The sequence below is a fragment of the Psammomys obesus genome, unplaced genomic scaffold (genome assembly GCF_907164565.1).
Source record: "Psammomys obesus unplaced genomic scaffold, mPsaObe1.curated_primary_1811, whole genome shotgun sequence".
NCBI classification, from domain to species: domain Eukaryota; kingdom Metazoa; phylum Chordata; class Mammalia; order Rodentia; family Muridae; genus Psammomys; species Psammomys obesus.
Window position 1 is genome coordinate 7,281,760 of NW_026586463.1, and position 15,242 is coordinate 7,297,001.

Below are 15,242 nucleotides of genomic sequence, written 5' to 3' on the forward strand. Positions count from 1 at the left end.
TAACCGAGTCCAGTTGGTCTCAGGAGGCACAGTTTTTAGGATACTTTTTAGTTCTCAAGCTTCACTCATCCCATTTCCAGAAAAATCTTTGCCTGTTGGTGCTGCTTGCGGAAAAGGGACCCTGTCTGCCTCGTGCTGCTGTGTGGTGCCTCATGCTGAGGTTTCATCTGCTGGGGATTTGTGCAGGTGTCGAGTCTCTCCCAAGTCAGAGAAAACTAACTTGGAACCAGAAATCAAGGCTTCTGTTTGCTACTTGCCCGGGAGGGCCTTCTGTTATGAGTGTCCAGGAAGAGTTGAACAACACAATATTTAGTACTGTGCTAAAGCATTCACAGAAATTCTATTTCCTAGTGGCATCTAGACCTCCTTGGTATGTAACAAGTTGTCACATTAGCACACTGAGGTTAAGTGAACTCTGAAGTCAAAGCGTCTGCCTCCTTTCTCAGACTCAAGCCATAACTGGGCTGTAGATCTTGAGCCAGACAGAAATGTGACCTGAATTAGTCTGGTCAGTCATGTGCATATGTTATCTCTTCTAGGGGAGAAAATTCTTAGTAAAGTCTTCAGATAAGGAGGAAGGAGGCAGGAAAAACTGGGATGAAAGAGTAGAATAAGGAAGAGAAAACATATTTGTTTTGAGTCCTGAGTGGAATGGAAACTCCAACCCTTCCTTTTGAAAGGCAGGCCTGAGAAGTTCATACCACATTAAGAGGGATCCTGTGTCATTGCTGTTTGGGTTGGGAAACACCCATGGTATTCATGTGGCTAGATTCCAGACAGAGCACCTTCAGCTCAGGGCACTCATAAAATGACAATTACAAGTGTTATACCACCCTGCGTTTATAGATTTATAGTGTGGCATCTGTTCCAAAGCGACTGTGGCACAGATAATTCTAAACAGAAGATACATAAAAGTCACCAGAAAGTCTTATATGGTGCTACAGAGTTTGTTTAACTTATTAGCATATTTTACCTAGCAACTCCTTTATCATGCTTTGTTTTAGGCAAAATCACAATCCTTTTGTCGGGAACATTCCTCAGGTATTCCTCAGGTAAGCACTTGGGTGGCCTCAGGCTTTGGAGCCTTCTCCAAGCATCAGTTAGAGTCTGTGTTCTTTCTCTAAGTTAGCTCTCCTGTAGCCCTGTAAGCTGACCATTCTTTCCTGTTCCAAGATTCCACTTCTTCCCTGAGGCTCTCTCTCTCTCTCTCTCTCTCTCTCTCTCTTTCTTACTGTGTGAACTTGTGCCCTATCTCAGCCTTCCAAGTGCATGCATGCAGCACTGCACCTGGTCTGTGAGGTGTTTGTTTGTTTGTTTGTTTCTTTGTTTTAATGGGTCATTTGAGAGCCTTCTTGGAGAACACGCAGAAGGCTTTTAGACTCCTAAAAAGAAGTGCCAGTGAGTGTGGTTCACACTTATAATGCCAGATGTAGGGATCCTGAGTGAGACCGGAGGAGCATGAACTGAGAGACCTTGCAAAAGGAAGGAAGAAATAGACAGAGGGAGGGGGAGTCCATCTTACTATGCCCCAGGAAGGTGTGTGGAAATGGCTACCACTGTCTTTTCCACTAGAAGCAACAAATCAACTCTCTCCTAACTCGTAAGAGCTGCCCTGTGTCTGGATGCCTTGTTCTGTGAGAGATGGTATCTCCTCATAAGTTAAGTTATTTACAGTTGATGGCTCAGTTACTTATAGCAAATAATCTTCCTTGATTCAGTGGCATTTTCATTTGAAAAATAGAAAGTTGGGCATAAATATTGATACTTAACTTCGTTGTATTTCTGTTTGCCTAAACAACAGTTACAGTCTAGTTTTCTGCCGTGTACTAAGAACTGAGGTGTAGTCAGGATTTTTCTCTCACGAGCGCTTGAGGACCTCATGTTTTACTCCTGAAGTACGGGGCCAGTTTCCTTACCCCGTGGATGAGGGTGTTGACTCAAGTGCTGCCCAGAGATCTTACATCTCACACAGATTCTTTTGACTCATCAGATTAATCTTGCCCAGCGTCGGGGACGCCTCCTTTTCCTTCCTGATTCCAATGCCTTCCGCATCCAGGTGACTTCTTAACTGGATTCTGTCATGTATTTTTACGCCTGATCCAAATATTTGTGGGTGGTGTCCTGTCTGCAATAATGTATATAGTGTTAAGAAGAGATTTCTAAACTGCAGCCCATCACAGGAACTTCCCTCAAGCACGAACTGTATCCAGATCTCTGTCCTGGGGATTCTGGATGCTGCTCTTGTCCAGCTTTGTCTTGGCTTGTGGACGGAATACAGCCCATCCTAGGGACGACTTAGTGGTAGGTGCATCAATGGTAGCAGGAGCATGGGACCCCAGTAAGCTATCATGGGGGCAGTCACAAACTGCTGATTGTGACCCCGCCCCACAAAGATCCCACAGCCTCCGAAACAGTGACTCTCCGGGATCGAGTGATGAGGCCCAGGAGCCTGCACTGGGCAGTTCACACTCAGAGCATAACGAGCTTCCTCTCGGCATTGCTATGTCCCACAGATGTGCGTCTGTCTTCATTTGTCTCAAGATAGTTTTCAGTGCCATTTAGATTTCCTTTGGACTGTTTCATTGTTCAAGAATAGGCTATTTTCTTTCTACATATTTGTGAAACCTTCTGACTTTCCTTCTGTTGTTGATTTCTAGGTCCATAACGTTGTGGTTGGAAGAAAGACTTGATACAGTTTCAGCCTTCTTCAATTTCTTACACTTATGCTGCGGTTCGTTGTATGACCCATCCTGGAGGATATTCTGTTTGCACAAATGCGCACTGTGCTGTTGTTTGCAAGTCCTCTGCTTTGTCTTAACTTCTGTCTGGGTGATTGATGTGGTATTGAAAAGGGTAGACTGGAATTCTCTGCTATTTTGTATTACAGTCTATCTTTTCTTTTAAATCTGTTGATGTTTGCTTCGTGTACTTAGATGCAGGGGTGTTATTTGTGTGTATATTTATTCTCTCTCTTTCCCTCTCCTCCCCTCCCTCTCGTGTGTGGTACTGTACATGGAACCTAAGACCTCGTGTGTCCTAAGCAAGGATTGTGGCCCATTCAGCCCTTCTTATATCTTCCTGATGAACCTGACCCTGTATCTTCTTGACCCCTTTATAATGACCTTGTCTAATGACAACTTTTACTTGAAGTCCATTTTGTCTGGCATAAGAACGTACTTTTATTTAAATATGGATATTTTTGTAGCTTAATTTGTATACGTTGAGGGTGGTAGAAATGTACCACAGTGAGAATCTCTTCTGAAATCCCAGCAAGTAATAAAAAGCATATGCAGGATGAAGGTGACGGGCGAGGAAGAGCCTTGTATTTTCACCATGTAAGGCAGGCGTGGTTGCTCAGTGACTAGGAGAGCTGGCTGCTCTTCCAGAGGACCAGGGTTCAACCCCCAGAGCATGCTAACTTACTTTCCTTGGTTCTTATTGGTCTTCCTCCCCTCTCTCTGCCTCATTCCGTTAACTTTTTTTTTTTTTTTTGAGTGGATGACATTTTAATGATTAAAAAAAAAATACTGTGGAAATCTTGGGAGACCACTGAAATGTAAAAACCTACGGAACTGGAGAGATAGCTCAGTGGCTGAGAGTGTGTTTCTTTCACAGAAGCTTGAGTTTGGTTTGCGGCACCCACGTCAAGTAGCTCACAACTGCTTGTAACTCCAGCTGCAAGGGATTCGCAGCCTCTGGCTTCCACTGGCCCTCATACATATATGGCATACACACACACACACACACACACACACACACACACACACACACACACACACACATTACATATAATAAAAAACAAAATATTTTCAAAATCTCACATAAAGAAGACTTTCTTGGGCCTAACGGTGGCTCCAAAGCCTGGGCCAGCGTATGACTCTGAAAGTCTTGCTATCTTCTCCACCTCCTGGACTTTCCCTGCGGCCTTGTCCTGGTGAAGCAGCCTGCTCCTGACCTGAGTTTTCTCCATAAGAGGGAGACGTTTCTATATGAGTTCCTGGAATCATTTCCTCCTTTTGTATCACGTACATAAAATGCCAGCCTTCTTCAGTGAGGTCATCAGCATCTCTAGAGGAATGGAAAAATCTCAAGTGTTTGTGACTGCATCAGCATTTCCTATGGTTCACTAATGCATTTTCCCTTCAGCAAGAGTTTGTTGCCCTGCCAGTTCCTATTAAATTTTTAGCATTTTAAATATTGTATTACTAAAAGCTTATTTTTATTTGCATTTATAGATCATAAGCTCACTTCTGCACTGTTTTACTGAAGAATCCATTAAAAGAGCCAGTGAGTCTTGTAGAAAATGGCGTTCAGTGATCTCACGTCGAGGACTGTGCGTTTTTATGATAATTGGATCAAAGATGCTGGTAAGTAATGAGATTTCCTAATTGAAGTTCATCTTTCCTTTTCACATCGAATTCCCACAGTAATAGGGCTTATTTTGAACAAAATAAGTGGCGTGTCACCTTCGTACTCCTTTTTTACCAGTTAACCAAGAAGCTGGGGGTTAATATATTTACCCATGATGGTGTTTATAATAGTTGAAAAGACTCTGAAGCTCCACAGGAGGGAACTGGGTCATAGGTGATGGCATATCTCAGCCCAGTAGCCCTTAAAAATGTTTTTTTTTTGGAGGGGGGAGGTTCAGTACTCTAATGATTTAGGGGAAAATCACCGTCATTGCCAACGAAGGTTCTGCCCAGGCTGATTCTAGAAGAAAGAGCTGCCCTTGCCCCTGAGAGGTGACACAGAAAGGGCGGGGAATAATAAAAATGTTTTGGAACACGCCATGTTACCGGAGTTTAGAATATGCAAACGGAAGCCATACATGAAGCACTGTGTGTGTTTCTTTTGTGGAAAGTCGGGCCGCTTGTAGGTAGTGAGTGATGTTTTGGGGGTTAGTGTGTTGCCTGCTGCTAGGGATTGAGGTCAGGGTCGTGCTTTTGTCCCTGCTAAGTGAGTGCTCTACAACAGAGCTGCTCCTGGTCTCATGAGTAGCTTTTCTTTACTTGTCTGTGTGTGAGTTTTTAAACCCCAGCCAATGTGGTAGTATTTTAGGAACTATTAAAGTTTTAAAAAAGAAAACATTGCAAGATTTTTTTTTTAAATAGAAAAGAATTCAGTGCCTTGGAACTTAGACCTGAGATACCATCCCACCCCATGCTTCATTTTAGAGCTAAAGAAATTAAAACACAGAGGTGTGACCTTTCCCGAGGTTGGTAAAGTTGAAGAAAAAGTTGATAGAGAAGAAGAAAAAAAAAAAAAAAAACAAAAAACAACCCTGTGTTTTTAGTTATGATTAGTGTTCTGGCACTTCATTGTTTTGTAGTTATTAAGATACACATATTCACCCGTAAAACCACACTGGAGTGACTCAGTCATTGACTGGAAATCACAAGTCCCTCATATCACACCTATCACGTGAGGATGTGAGGACATATCCTAGATTACAGTGATTTCAGCAAAGACACTTTCTTGAGCAGCATTTCAGCCCCAGGCTAAATGCCCATTGCTAAAGGGCAATGTTACTTCTCCAAAGGTTTTCCAATAGTTTCATCCCTCAAGAATGCCAAGGACAAATAGAGTAGCTATTTTCCTCTCTTTTCCCTGAAGGTTTCTACTTACTTGGTTCAGAAAATGTACCAGTTTCTTTACAGGTTATCTTCCTCTGATGATTTATACTGATTGCTACAATTTTAGTATTTAATGTAAATATTGTTCTTCCAGTTGAATTTCAAAAGAAAAGTGTACATTGCTTACCCAGGTCTCACTATTTAAACTTGAAACCCAAGTAGATTAAGGTATAATTAAGAAAAGTTATTATACACACACACACACACACACACACACACACTTACCACAGTGCGGTAAGTCAGATGATGTGTAACTTTAAAAGTATCTAACAATAACTTGTAGCAATTTCTTGGTCAATCTGTGTCAGGAATGTCCTCAGTAACAGCGCCTTTCACACAATGTGTGGAAGTCAGATGATAATTTTGCGTAGTTGGTTCTCCCCATACACTTTTATGTTAGTTCCAGGGATGGAACTCAGGTCATTAGGTTTGCATAGCAAGCCCCATTACCTACTGAGCCATCTCACTAGCCCTGGCGACAGTGTTTTAGAATAGAGTTATTTGAAAACACAGATCCCGTGCAGTCCAAATCTTACTATTAACCATCTTCAATGCAAGAACAGAGGAGACTCAGGTAATCCTTACCTCAAGAGCCAAGTAGACTCAAATGGCTGCAACTAGTCCTATGGCTCTAGAAGTAACAAAACATTTTAATGCAAACTATGTCAGAACGCTGCTTCCACCTTACCTGTGGATCAATTACTTTTTGTTTGAAGTACTTCCGTCAAAAAACTAAGCAATATTAGATTAGAAAAGGGGGTAGCAAAGGACCCCAGGTGATTAAAAGTAAGGACTGAGGAGAAACAAGAAACACTGTGTAAACGGAGCAGGCAAGAGGAGAGAGGCACAGAAAAGGGAAACACCTCACATTTCTGAATACAACATTCATTTGCAGTCTTAGGAGGAAGAAGGTCATGGCATGTGGAAAGAGAGGAGCCACATTCAGGTTCCTCACTACCCTAGACTAACTAGGTGACCTTAAACCAACTATGTTTCTTTGTGAGTAAAACAAAAGGGAGACTTAGCACCTCTCAGCTGAGTGAAAGGCGCTGTTACTGAGGACATTCCTGACACAGATTGACCAAGAGATTGCTACAAATTATTGTTAGATACTTTTAAAGTTACACATCAATGAGGTGTTGTTGTTTTTTTCCTTCACTTTTTTTTTTTTTTTAATTGTCAAGGTCTAACAGAGTTAAAAGGATTTGTAGTAATAGTTACAGCTTTGGAAAATCCCTGTCAAGCACATCAGGGGAGTCTCTTCTTGTATTTAGTGTGGTATTGATCTCGGAGAGGCCTTAGTTTTGCTTTGAGTACTCTGGAAAGGGCTGAATGCATGATCAAGAGCCAAGAATTTTCAAGTGTATTCTTGGCTTTGGCCCTAATCCTGCGTGGCCAAACTTGGGAAAACTTACTGTTACTAGTTTTCTGATCGCTGGAGTGGTGGTGGTCATGCTTACTTATGTCATGTGGAAATCCCGTGGCTTAGTATGGAAGGTAGAGGACTGTTTATAAGGATCCTTTGATTATGGAATGTTAGACTTAAAAACCCTGCTAGAGCAGCATGTGGAGAAATGCTAAAGTGCTTAATCATTCAAAAGCAGCCCTTTGCGTGTTTGCATCATAAGAAGACAGAGGATGAGTAGATCTGCTACCTCTATGAACTCTCAGAAAGTACACTGGGAACCAGTATCCCTTCCCTTCCAGCTTCTTCATTCTAAAAAAGTGTAAAGTGTGTGCTCTTTCATTTATCACATGGTGCCTAAGGACACTGTTCTGTACATAGTTGATGGCTCCTTGGTAATCTATATGTCCAGCATTGTGCTTTCCCTGCACCCTGTTTCTTTCTGGGGAACTCTTAGAAAAGAACTATTAGGCTAATGATAAATCAGCACTGTGGTGGGCGTAACCAAGAGCCCAGCCTGCTTACCTACCCTCTGCTTTCACCTCAGCTCTTCTCGGCCAGCTCTGTCAACGTTGAGGGCAAGTACATGATTCACAAGACTGTCACTCCCTCCTCAGCCTTTGTCCCTGGGGAAAACAGGGACCACTTACCCCTGACTGAATTCCTAGGCTGAGTCTGAATTAACCTGATATGGAATTGTGCCCTTTCCACAGTCTTCATGTCAAGTCATCCCCAACTGACCCACAGGCATGTTAAAGGAAACCCCACTCTTCACAAGGAAGTGGACTGACGCCCTTTTCAGGAAGGTAGAGTGCTGCTGCCAGAAGCAGGAGACAGGGACACTAGCCTGAACATCAGGCTAGGGCTTTGAATTTTCTTTGATCAGTGAGGGAGAGCTCATTTAAGCAAGAGAATCATCTAAGCGGATCTGTACTTTCAGAAAGTGAGTTTGGCAGTTGTACAGAAGGCAAAGAGTGGTTTGGATTGAGAGGTCAGGATAGATTGTCACAGAGCCTACCGAGGGACATTGCCGCCTTGCGTATGGCTCAGGGAGATATTGATCACACACCAGAATCCTGATTTCTCAGTTTGGACAGCTCATCATGGTCGCCTCAGTAGCTTTAAAAAAAAGACTGCCTGTTTACAAATTATGGTTGTATCTGTTTATGTGGTACAAAGTGATATGGTAACACATGTAAGCCTTGTGGGATAATTTAAGGGAGCTAGTTAACATACCCACTCTTTAAGAACATTGGAGACTTACTGTTAGGAATCTCAACTACACAGTGTACTAATATTATTGTTTATATAATAGCTATTATATTACTACGTATAATACTATGATTATGTCATGCCCCTGTAATAGATCTCAAAAAAATTATTCTGCCTATCTAAGTTAAATTTTGTACCCCTTGACCAACATTTTTCTCTCCCTGTTGTCTAGCCAGGCTCTTAACCCCTATTATTTCATGCGTGAGACTACGTGTTGCTTTCTGAGGCTGTCTTATTTCAATCAGCATAACAATGTTTCATCCTGCTTATCAAGATACGATTTTCTTCTTTTGAGAGACCAAATGATATTCTGCCTACTTTGCTGTTTCTGTTCGTCTGATGATGAACCACTGAATAGATTCCACACCTCGGCTACTGTGGATAATACTCCAGTTGAGTCCTCACAGTTTCCAGAAATGAAATGCGTGAACTTAGAATAATTCTACTTTTAGGCTTTATTGGGCTTTCCATGTGGTTTTCCTTAATGTCCGTACTAATTTATAGTCTCAATGTGAATGCCCAAGGATCTCATTCCTCCACGTTTTCAGCAACACTCATTATCTTTTGTTTGATGATACAGCCCTACAAGCAGAAGGTGATTGGTTGAAAAATTCAATTCTACTATTTGTATTTAGTGATAGTGAGCATATACTCTTCTTTCTGTTGATCCCTTGTGTCTCTTCTTTTGAGAAATTAAGTCCTTTGCCATTATTTATGGCTGATTTTTAAAAACTTATACCCCTGGTGCCCTTAAGATTCTGATTCTGGATCCAGGTTGTTTCTGTTGTTGTTATTGGACTTTTAAATGCTACGGAGATGAGTCTGCTATGATCACAGATTTGAGATCTACCTTAGTGACAATAGCAAGCTTATTCAGTGCTTAAGTTCTTTGCAAACTCCTCCTCCAGTCCTCTAGGCAATATCCATCTTGTGCCCAATTCATAGAGAAGAAAACCAAGCCCAGTGAGGTTAAGTCAGTTGCACAAGGCCGCATAAAAGGCCAGAGGAGAGACAGGGTCACAGCACTGACTGTCTGGCTCTAGAATTTTGCTGTAATAGAATTTTTAGACCCTGAAGGGAGGTGAGGAGATGGCTCAGTGAGAAGAATGTGTACTCTGTAACAACCATGAAGACCTGAGCGCAGTCTCCAGTACCCATGTGAAAAGCCTGGAATAGTGGCCTCTGCCCAGAGTTCCAGCTGTGGGAAGCAGGGACGGGGGATGCTCCCTGGCACTTACTGACCAGCCTGCCTAGCCAAGTCACAGAAAAAAACAAATGACCACTCCTGGTGAATGATGCCAAAGCTGACCTCTGGCCTCCTCACATGAATACGCAAATGTATGTTTCTTTCTTTGTACACACAAACATACTTTAATTTTTTTTTGGTTATTTTATCTTTTTTTGAAAATAACATAGAATGAAAAAAAAAAACCCAAGCTTTTTTCATAGTAACTTTTTATTTGTAGAACTTGAAACTCATATGCACAGGATTTTAAGAAGAGGCGTGTACTGAAAAAGTTAAATCACAGGAAGAAATGGTTTATTTGGAAATGAGTTTCTTTGTCTTCCTGAGCTAGCCTTGCATGCTTTTCTTGGCTTCTGTTGCTAATGGAGTAGGAACAGAAGGGTTATGTCATTTGATTTTTCTTTCCCCTGCCAAGTCAGTGAAAGAATAAAACAAAAGGTATCTCTGATTGAGAAGTGCCTGTACTGACATTTAAGACACTGTAGTTTTAAAACTATAGTTGCTGACTAACAACAGAGTCATTTGCAATTTCCTATGAAGAAGAAACGAGAAGTCTCCCATGTTGTAGCCATGCTCAGTTAGAGATGACTGCAGTCCTTAGGGCTCTTCCCTTGCTTCTGATTTCATTAGTCTTTATTTTATTAGGGATAAAATCTAGACATACTAATAAAACAATGAAAAGCTACACATTGGCTTTATGACATTTTGTGTTAAGGTTTATATTGACCAGCAGGGGAAGGAATTTATTTAAGGCTGATCAGTTCTAAGTCTGTGCCTTGATTCCCAATCCTGTGGCAAGCTTTTATTCACTGGAGCTCTCCTTGTGTCAGGTTTAGCCGGTGATTGCCAGTGATGACCAGAAATCCTGTCCTAGGCAACTCGCCATCGTTACAAGGCTAGAGAACTAATTGAAACCCGGAAGTCTGTAGTTACCATACACTCGGATAGCTGATTTCAGGACCTTTCTAGGTTTAAAAATGACAAGTCTTGAGAATAGAGTAAGAGAGAGAAGAAAATATTTTTAAATTTTGGAACTTTGTATTTAAAAAAACTCAGATTTACTTATGGTACTTTTGTGTGTATGGGAACTGGAATTATAGATGGTTTGTGAGCTGCTTCATGGGAGCTGGGAATTGAACACAGGTCCTCTGGAAGACCTGTCAGTGCTCTTTATCACTGAGACATCTCTCCAGCCCTAGAACTTTGTGTTTTTAAGTGTTGGCCAGCAAACTTCTGCTGGTGTTCTTTTGCGTGTGACACTTCACTGAAGCTGTTCTTGCTGAAAGTGTTGTCTTCTCCGTTCCAGGTAGTGGGACTTTGCTGGCTGCCTGTCTTTCTCTCTCTGCCGCATTTCATGCTGATTCCCTTCCTGAGTGCCTCTTCCTTGGTTTCAGGACATCTTACTTTTGTGATTTTCTTCCTGCTTCACCATGCGTTCCTCCTTCCCCACAGTTTTCTCTTCTACCTCTCCTAAGTCCTTGGCACTCCCACCTTATTGCTTAACCCCCTCGCTCGACATGCTTCTCTTAACTCTACTCCACGGCTCTTATAATCACCATTTATGTAGCAGCAACCCCCAAACCTCCCTTCTCTGGCTTGGATCTCACTCCTACTCCCAGATCCATACATCCAGCTCCCTGTGAAGGTGTCTGTATGGATATTCTCAGGCACTGAAGTGTAAGACGTCTGAAGCCTAAGCTGTCCATGTCACCTTGGTGGGCTTGGTCCTCATTTGTCCCCAGTCTAAAGGATGTCACAGTCATATTAACTTCTTCTTGTATGACTAAAACAACTTCTGAATGATTTTTTTAAGAACTTCTGCCTGTGTTTTATCCTCCATGTTTGACCAGCTAGTTTATGTTTTCTTTCTTACTACATCTCAGAACAGTGTGCCTCCTGTCAAATTACTAACGGTTTAATTTATAAATGTACTTTAGAAAACAGCAGTATTTTAAACCGCTACGTAGAAAATCACTTCTAAAAGTTGTTTAATAGTATTATATAGAGAGTATTATACATACACATATACATACATACACACATACGTACGTACATACATACATAAAAACCCAGGGATCCATGGGCAAATAAGCTTGGAGAACGCTGCACACCACCACTTTCATCTCATCAATTCAAGCTGCTAACACAGAGCACTAAAAGCCTGCTGCAATCCTGTTAGACTCCGCACTCCGGTATCCTCTTGTCACTTTGGGGAAGTCTTTGTACCCACTGACTAGTTGTGTAGTTAGGTGTCCTTATATAGACATAAGAACAAACTCAGATCCTAAGCGTCTGGCATCAATTTTTTAGTTGGCTGTTTACGCCTTAGCTGGCTTTGCTTGTTTGAGACAATGGCATCCGTTGGCATTTTTGAATGAGATCCACTTGAAGACAGAGTAAGTTACCTTTGCTAACTAAATCCCTGGGCATTCAACTGTTGCATGTAACATGTCTGGCACTAAAAGTGAGTTATGAAGACAGTCATGAAGAAGTTTGGGGTGAGGAGGTTTGCTGGCAACTGGCTGTCTCATTAGTGGTTTAGATGAACAGGAATGCATGCTACAAGTCTTCTCTCACTTGTGAGGAAGGTGATGCTCTTTGATGAGCTGAGTCAGATGCTCCTGGAAGCTGCCCACAGTTATTTTCTTCCATACCACTCTGGGTTCATGAGGTCACTTGGCCAAATTATACCCCAAGTGTTTGAAATTATAGAATGAATCACAGTTCATTTTTAATTGCAATTTTTTAAATGCTAGCCTGGAGCTATAAAGAATGGGATGAACTTATGTGTAAGTGGTTGTAAGGTCATTACATGTTTTAGTTGGCTTTACATGTTTAGGGTGGCTTGCTGGCTCATACTTTGGACACCTAAGACACACACTTTTGATGGTTATATATTGATATGGTCCCTTTCAGTTTTATATGTAATATTGTATCTGAGAAAGTTCACCTATTTTCTTAAGAAAAGAGGAAAATAAATAAGCAGCAAATACAAATACAGTTTTTATGTATAAATAATGTCTGGATGGAAATATTTTTGAGAGGGTGTCTCATTTATCCCAGGTTGGCCTCGAACTCCTGATCAATTGCCTCCCCTTCACAAGTGCTGTCATTACAGCAGGGCACCACCATGCCCATGTAGGATGGAAATTTTCTGAACGTTGATAGTGGTCATGGACGGGGAAGCATCACCAGCTGCCCTTTCCTCCAGATCTACTTGTACACCCTGCTTAGATCCTGGAGAAATTATGTATCTGAGGCCAGGGTGCCAGTACTCTGGTGAGGGGTCTCCTGGGATGCTATTGTCTTACTTTGTGTCGTTATGTGGTGGAAAGACAACAGAAGAGCTTCCTGGGGTCCTTTTTATGACAGTAACCCTATTCTTGAAAAGCTCTTGCTTCTATTACATTAGGTGCTGGGATTTCATTAATTTCATTTCAGTATTTTTAAAGACTGGCCTCAAACTCGATGTATGGATGTAGATGACTTTGAACTTCTGATTCCCCGTCTCCATTGCCCAAGTGCTAAGACTCTGTGTGTGTAGAACCACACCAGGCTTACACACATGTAATTGGAGAGCGTGCAGCGTCCAGTCCATAACCCAGTTCCTCCAGAATGGCTTCTCCAGATACTCCCCTTCATGTTCTGAATACCTCCTGCCCTTTGAAACTTAAAAGGCGATGACAGCTCCACTGTTTGTAGCTCAGAAGAGCCCTACTGCTCTTAGGGGGTTTTCTGTCACTATTTCTAAAGATGCTTGTGATCTTTGCAGCGGTGTGCTGTCAGCAATGGGGTGAAGGCAGCTTCCTGTTATTGCAGGGCTAAGTGGCCGTGCGCTTACCTGTTGTCTTTCTCTTAGATCCGAGAGTTGAAGACTGGTTCCTCATGTCCTCGCCTCTGCCACAAACCATCATCCTGGGGATCTATGTCTACTTTGTCACATCTCTGGGACCAAAGCTCATGGAAAATCGGAAGCCCTTTGAACTCAAGAAAGTGATGATAACGTACAATTTTTTCATAGTACTGTTTTCTGTGTATATGTGTTATGAGGCAAGTGTCTTCAGTATTCCTAATGGAAAAAGTTCACCTGCGCCTTTTTGATATGTATGTTTTTGTTATGATGATAGAGTTCCCTTTTTCTGAGAATAGAGGAATTTAGAAACTAAGCAGGCGTTTATAACAATAAGAACACCAAAACTGTTATGCCTAGATGAAATAAACCCAAGGGTCTCAGGACGGTTGCTATCTTGGATAGTGAGAAAAAAAATAACATTTAGCTCAGAGATTTGCACTTGATAAATGTTAGTTGTGAGGAAACTCATGTCCAGAGAAAAAGAATGAATGGGCTCAGAGTGGCGGCTGGGAAGTGGAGGGCTGGTCTTAGAATGCAGGTGCCTCCAGAGCTGGGTATTGACTTGCACACTGTTTAGGCTTCACAGGCTTTGAGGCCAAAGAGAACATAGATTCACATAGAGTCAGAGGTGATAAAGCCCTGTGCCTTATTATAAAAGAAAAATCTTCCAGAATGTAGACGATATTGTGGATTTATTCTCTGCCTTGCTGCTGTTCTCAGCTGCCTTTGCATCCTTGTTTCTCTAGGGTTCTTTGCTGTGTTTCCAACCCTGGCTGGCTCCCTCCTTATGCTTCTTTTCTTTCTAGCATACCTGTTCTTGCTCATACTTGAGGTCTGTGAGGAGCCATGGTGGCCTTGCTGGCCGCTGTGACACTAACCTCTTTCCTGCTACAAATGACCTAATTCTAGCTTCACTGTGCAGCTTGTCACCTATTTGTTTCTTCTACTAGCCCACAGGCCACTGCTCTTCTGTCATTTCTACACTATGAACAGGCTCCTCGTATGTTCTCAGAGGGAGAATATACCTGGGAGAGAAATTAAGAACATGCCTGAAAGCTAGGAGCCCAGACTGCCTCCTTTTGACCGTGTTACTTTTTATCTCTAAGCCTCAGTTCTCTTATGCTGCAGTGACAGGAATGAACCAGTTTTTCTCTTGGGTCCCAGAATGTTCTAGTATTCTCAGGTTCTGTCTCTGACAGTGCCATTGTTTGTGATGATCACAAATTATATTTCTCAGGTTTAAAAAGAATCCAGTAGTAACCAGTTAGTTTTGGCTTCTGCTTTGTCAATTATAACATAGAAGAAGGTTTTAAAAATACCCGAATCAAAGAGTTTCTGTCTTCATTAATACTTGAGTTATAGTTTCAGGACTTTCTGCCTGCTGAACATAAACCATTAACTTTTTGTTACTAGCCTAAAGATATAACTGTCAAGACCTTCGCAGGCTATTGGTATGTTCTCAAAACTCAACATCAGCACAAAGGTAGATCCACTCTGTTTGAACACAGACTTAATAACTAGGACATGTCCTGTCTGCCAACAACATAGGCACAGTTTATGGTGTGGAGGAGCAAGATTCTGTGAGGTTTTCAGAGTAAATGCCTCTGCCAGGCATGCTTGACCAAAAAGGAGCAAAGATTGAGAGAGAACCATGCCATACTGAAGAGACGCGTCTGTCTTCTTGTGAACGAGTGGGCTAGATACCTGGCACAAATCAGACACTGATAAAGAGGGAGCAGGTGCAGCCTACAGAGACCCAAGTCACACAGTCTCTCTCATTTAGTCAGCTCTTATTTGTGTCAGGGTAAGGTGGACAGTTAGTGATCTAGCTTA

General features: G+C 42.0%; 1 protein-coding gene across 1 annotated transcript in view; it reads left to right on the plus strand.

Annotated features, from left to right (window-relative positions):
* The window catches only part of Elovl7 (ELOVL fatty acid elongase 7), a 62,672-nt gene that overhangs the window by 30,773 nt on the left and 16,657 nt on the right, over positions 1–15,242 (plus strand). The window contains exons 2-3 of the mRNA XM_055601963.1: positions 4,236–4,367; positions 13,416–13,606. Coding sequence (XP_055457938.1) covers positions 4,304–4,367; positions 13,416–13,606 — 255 coding nt within the window. The 5' untranslated portion in view covers positions 4,236–4,303. The remainder of the gene's footprint in view (positions 1–4,235; positions 4,368–13,415; positions 13,607–15,242) is intronic.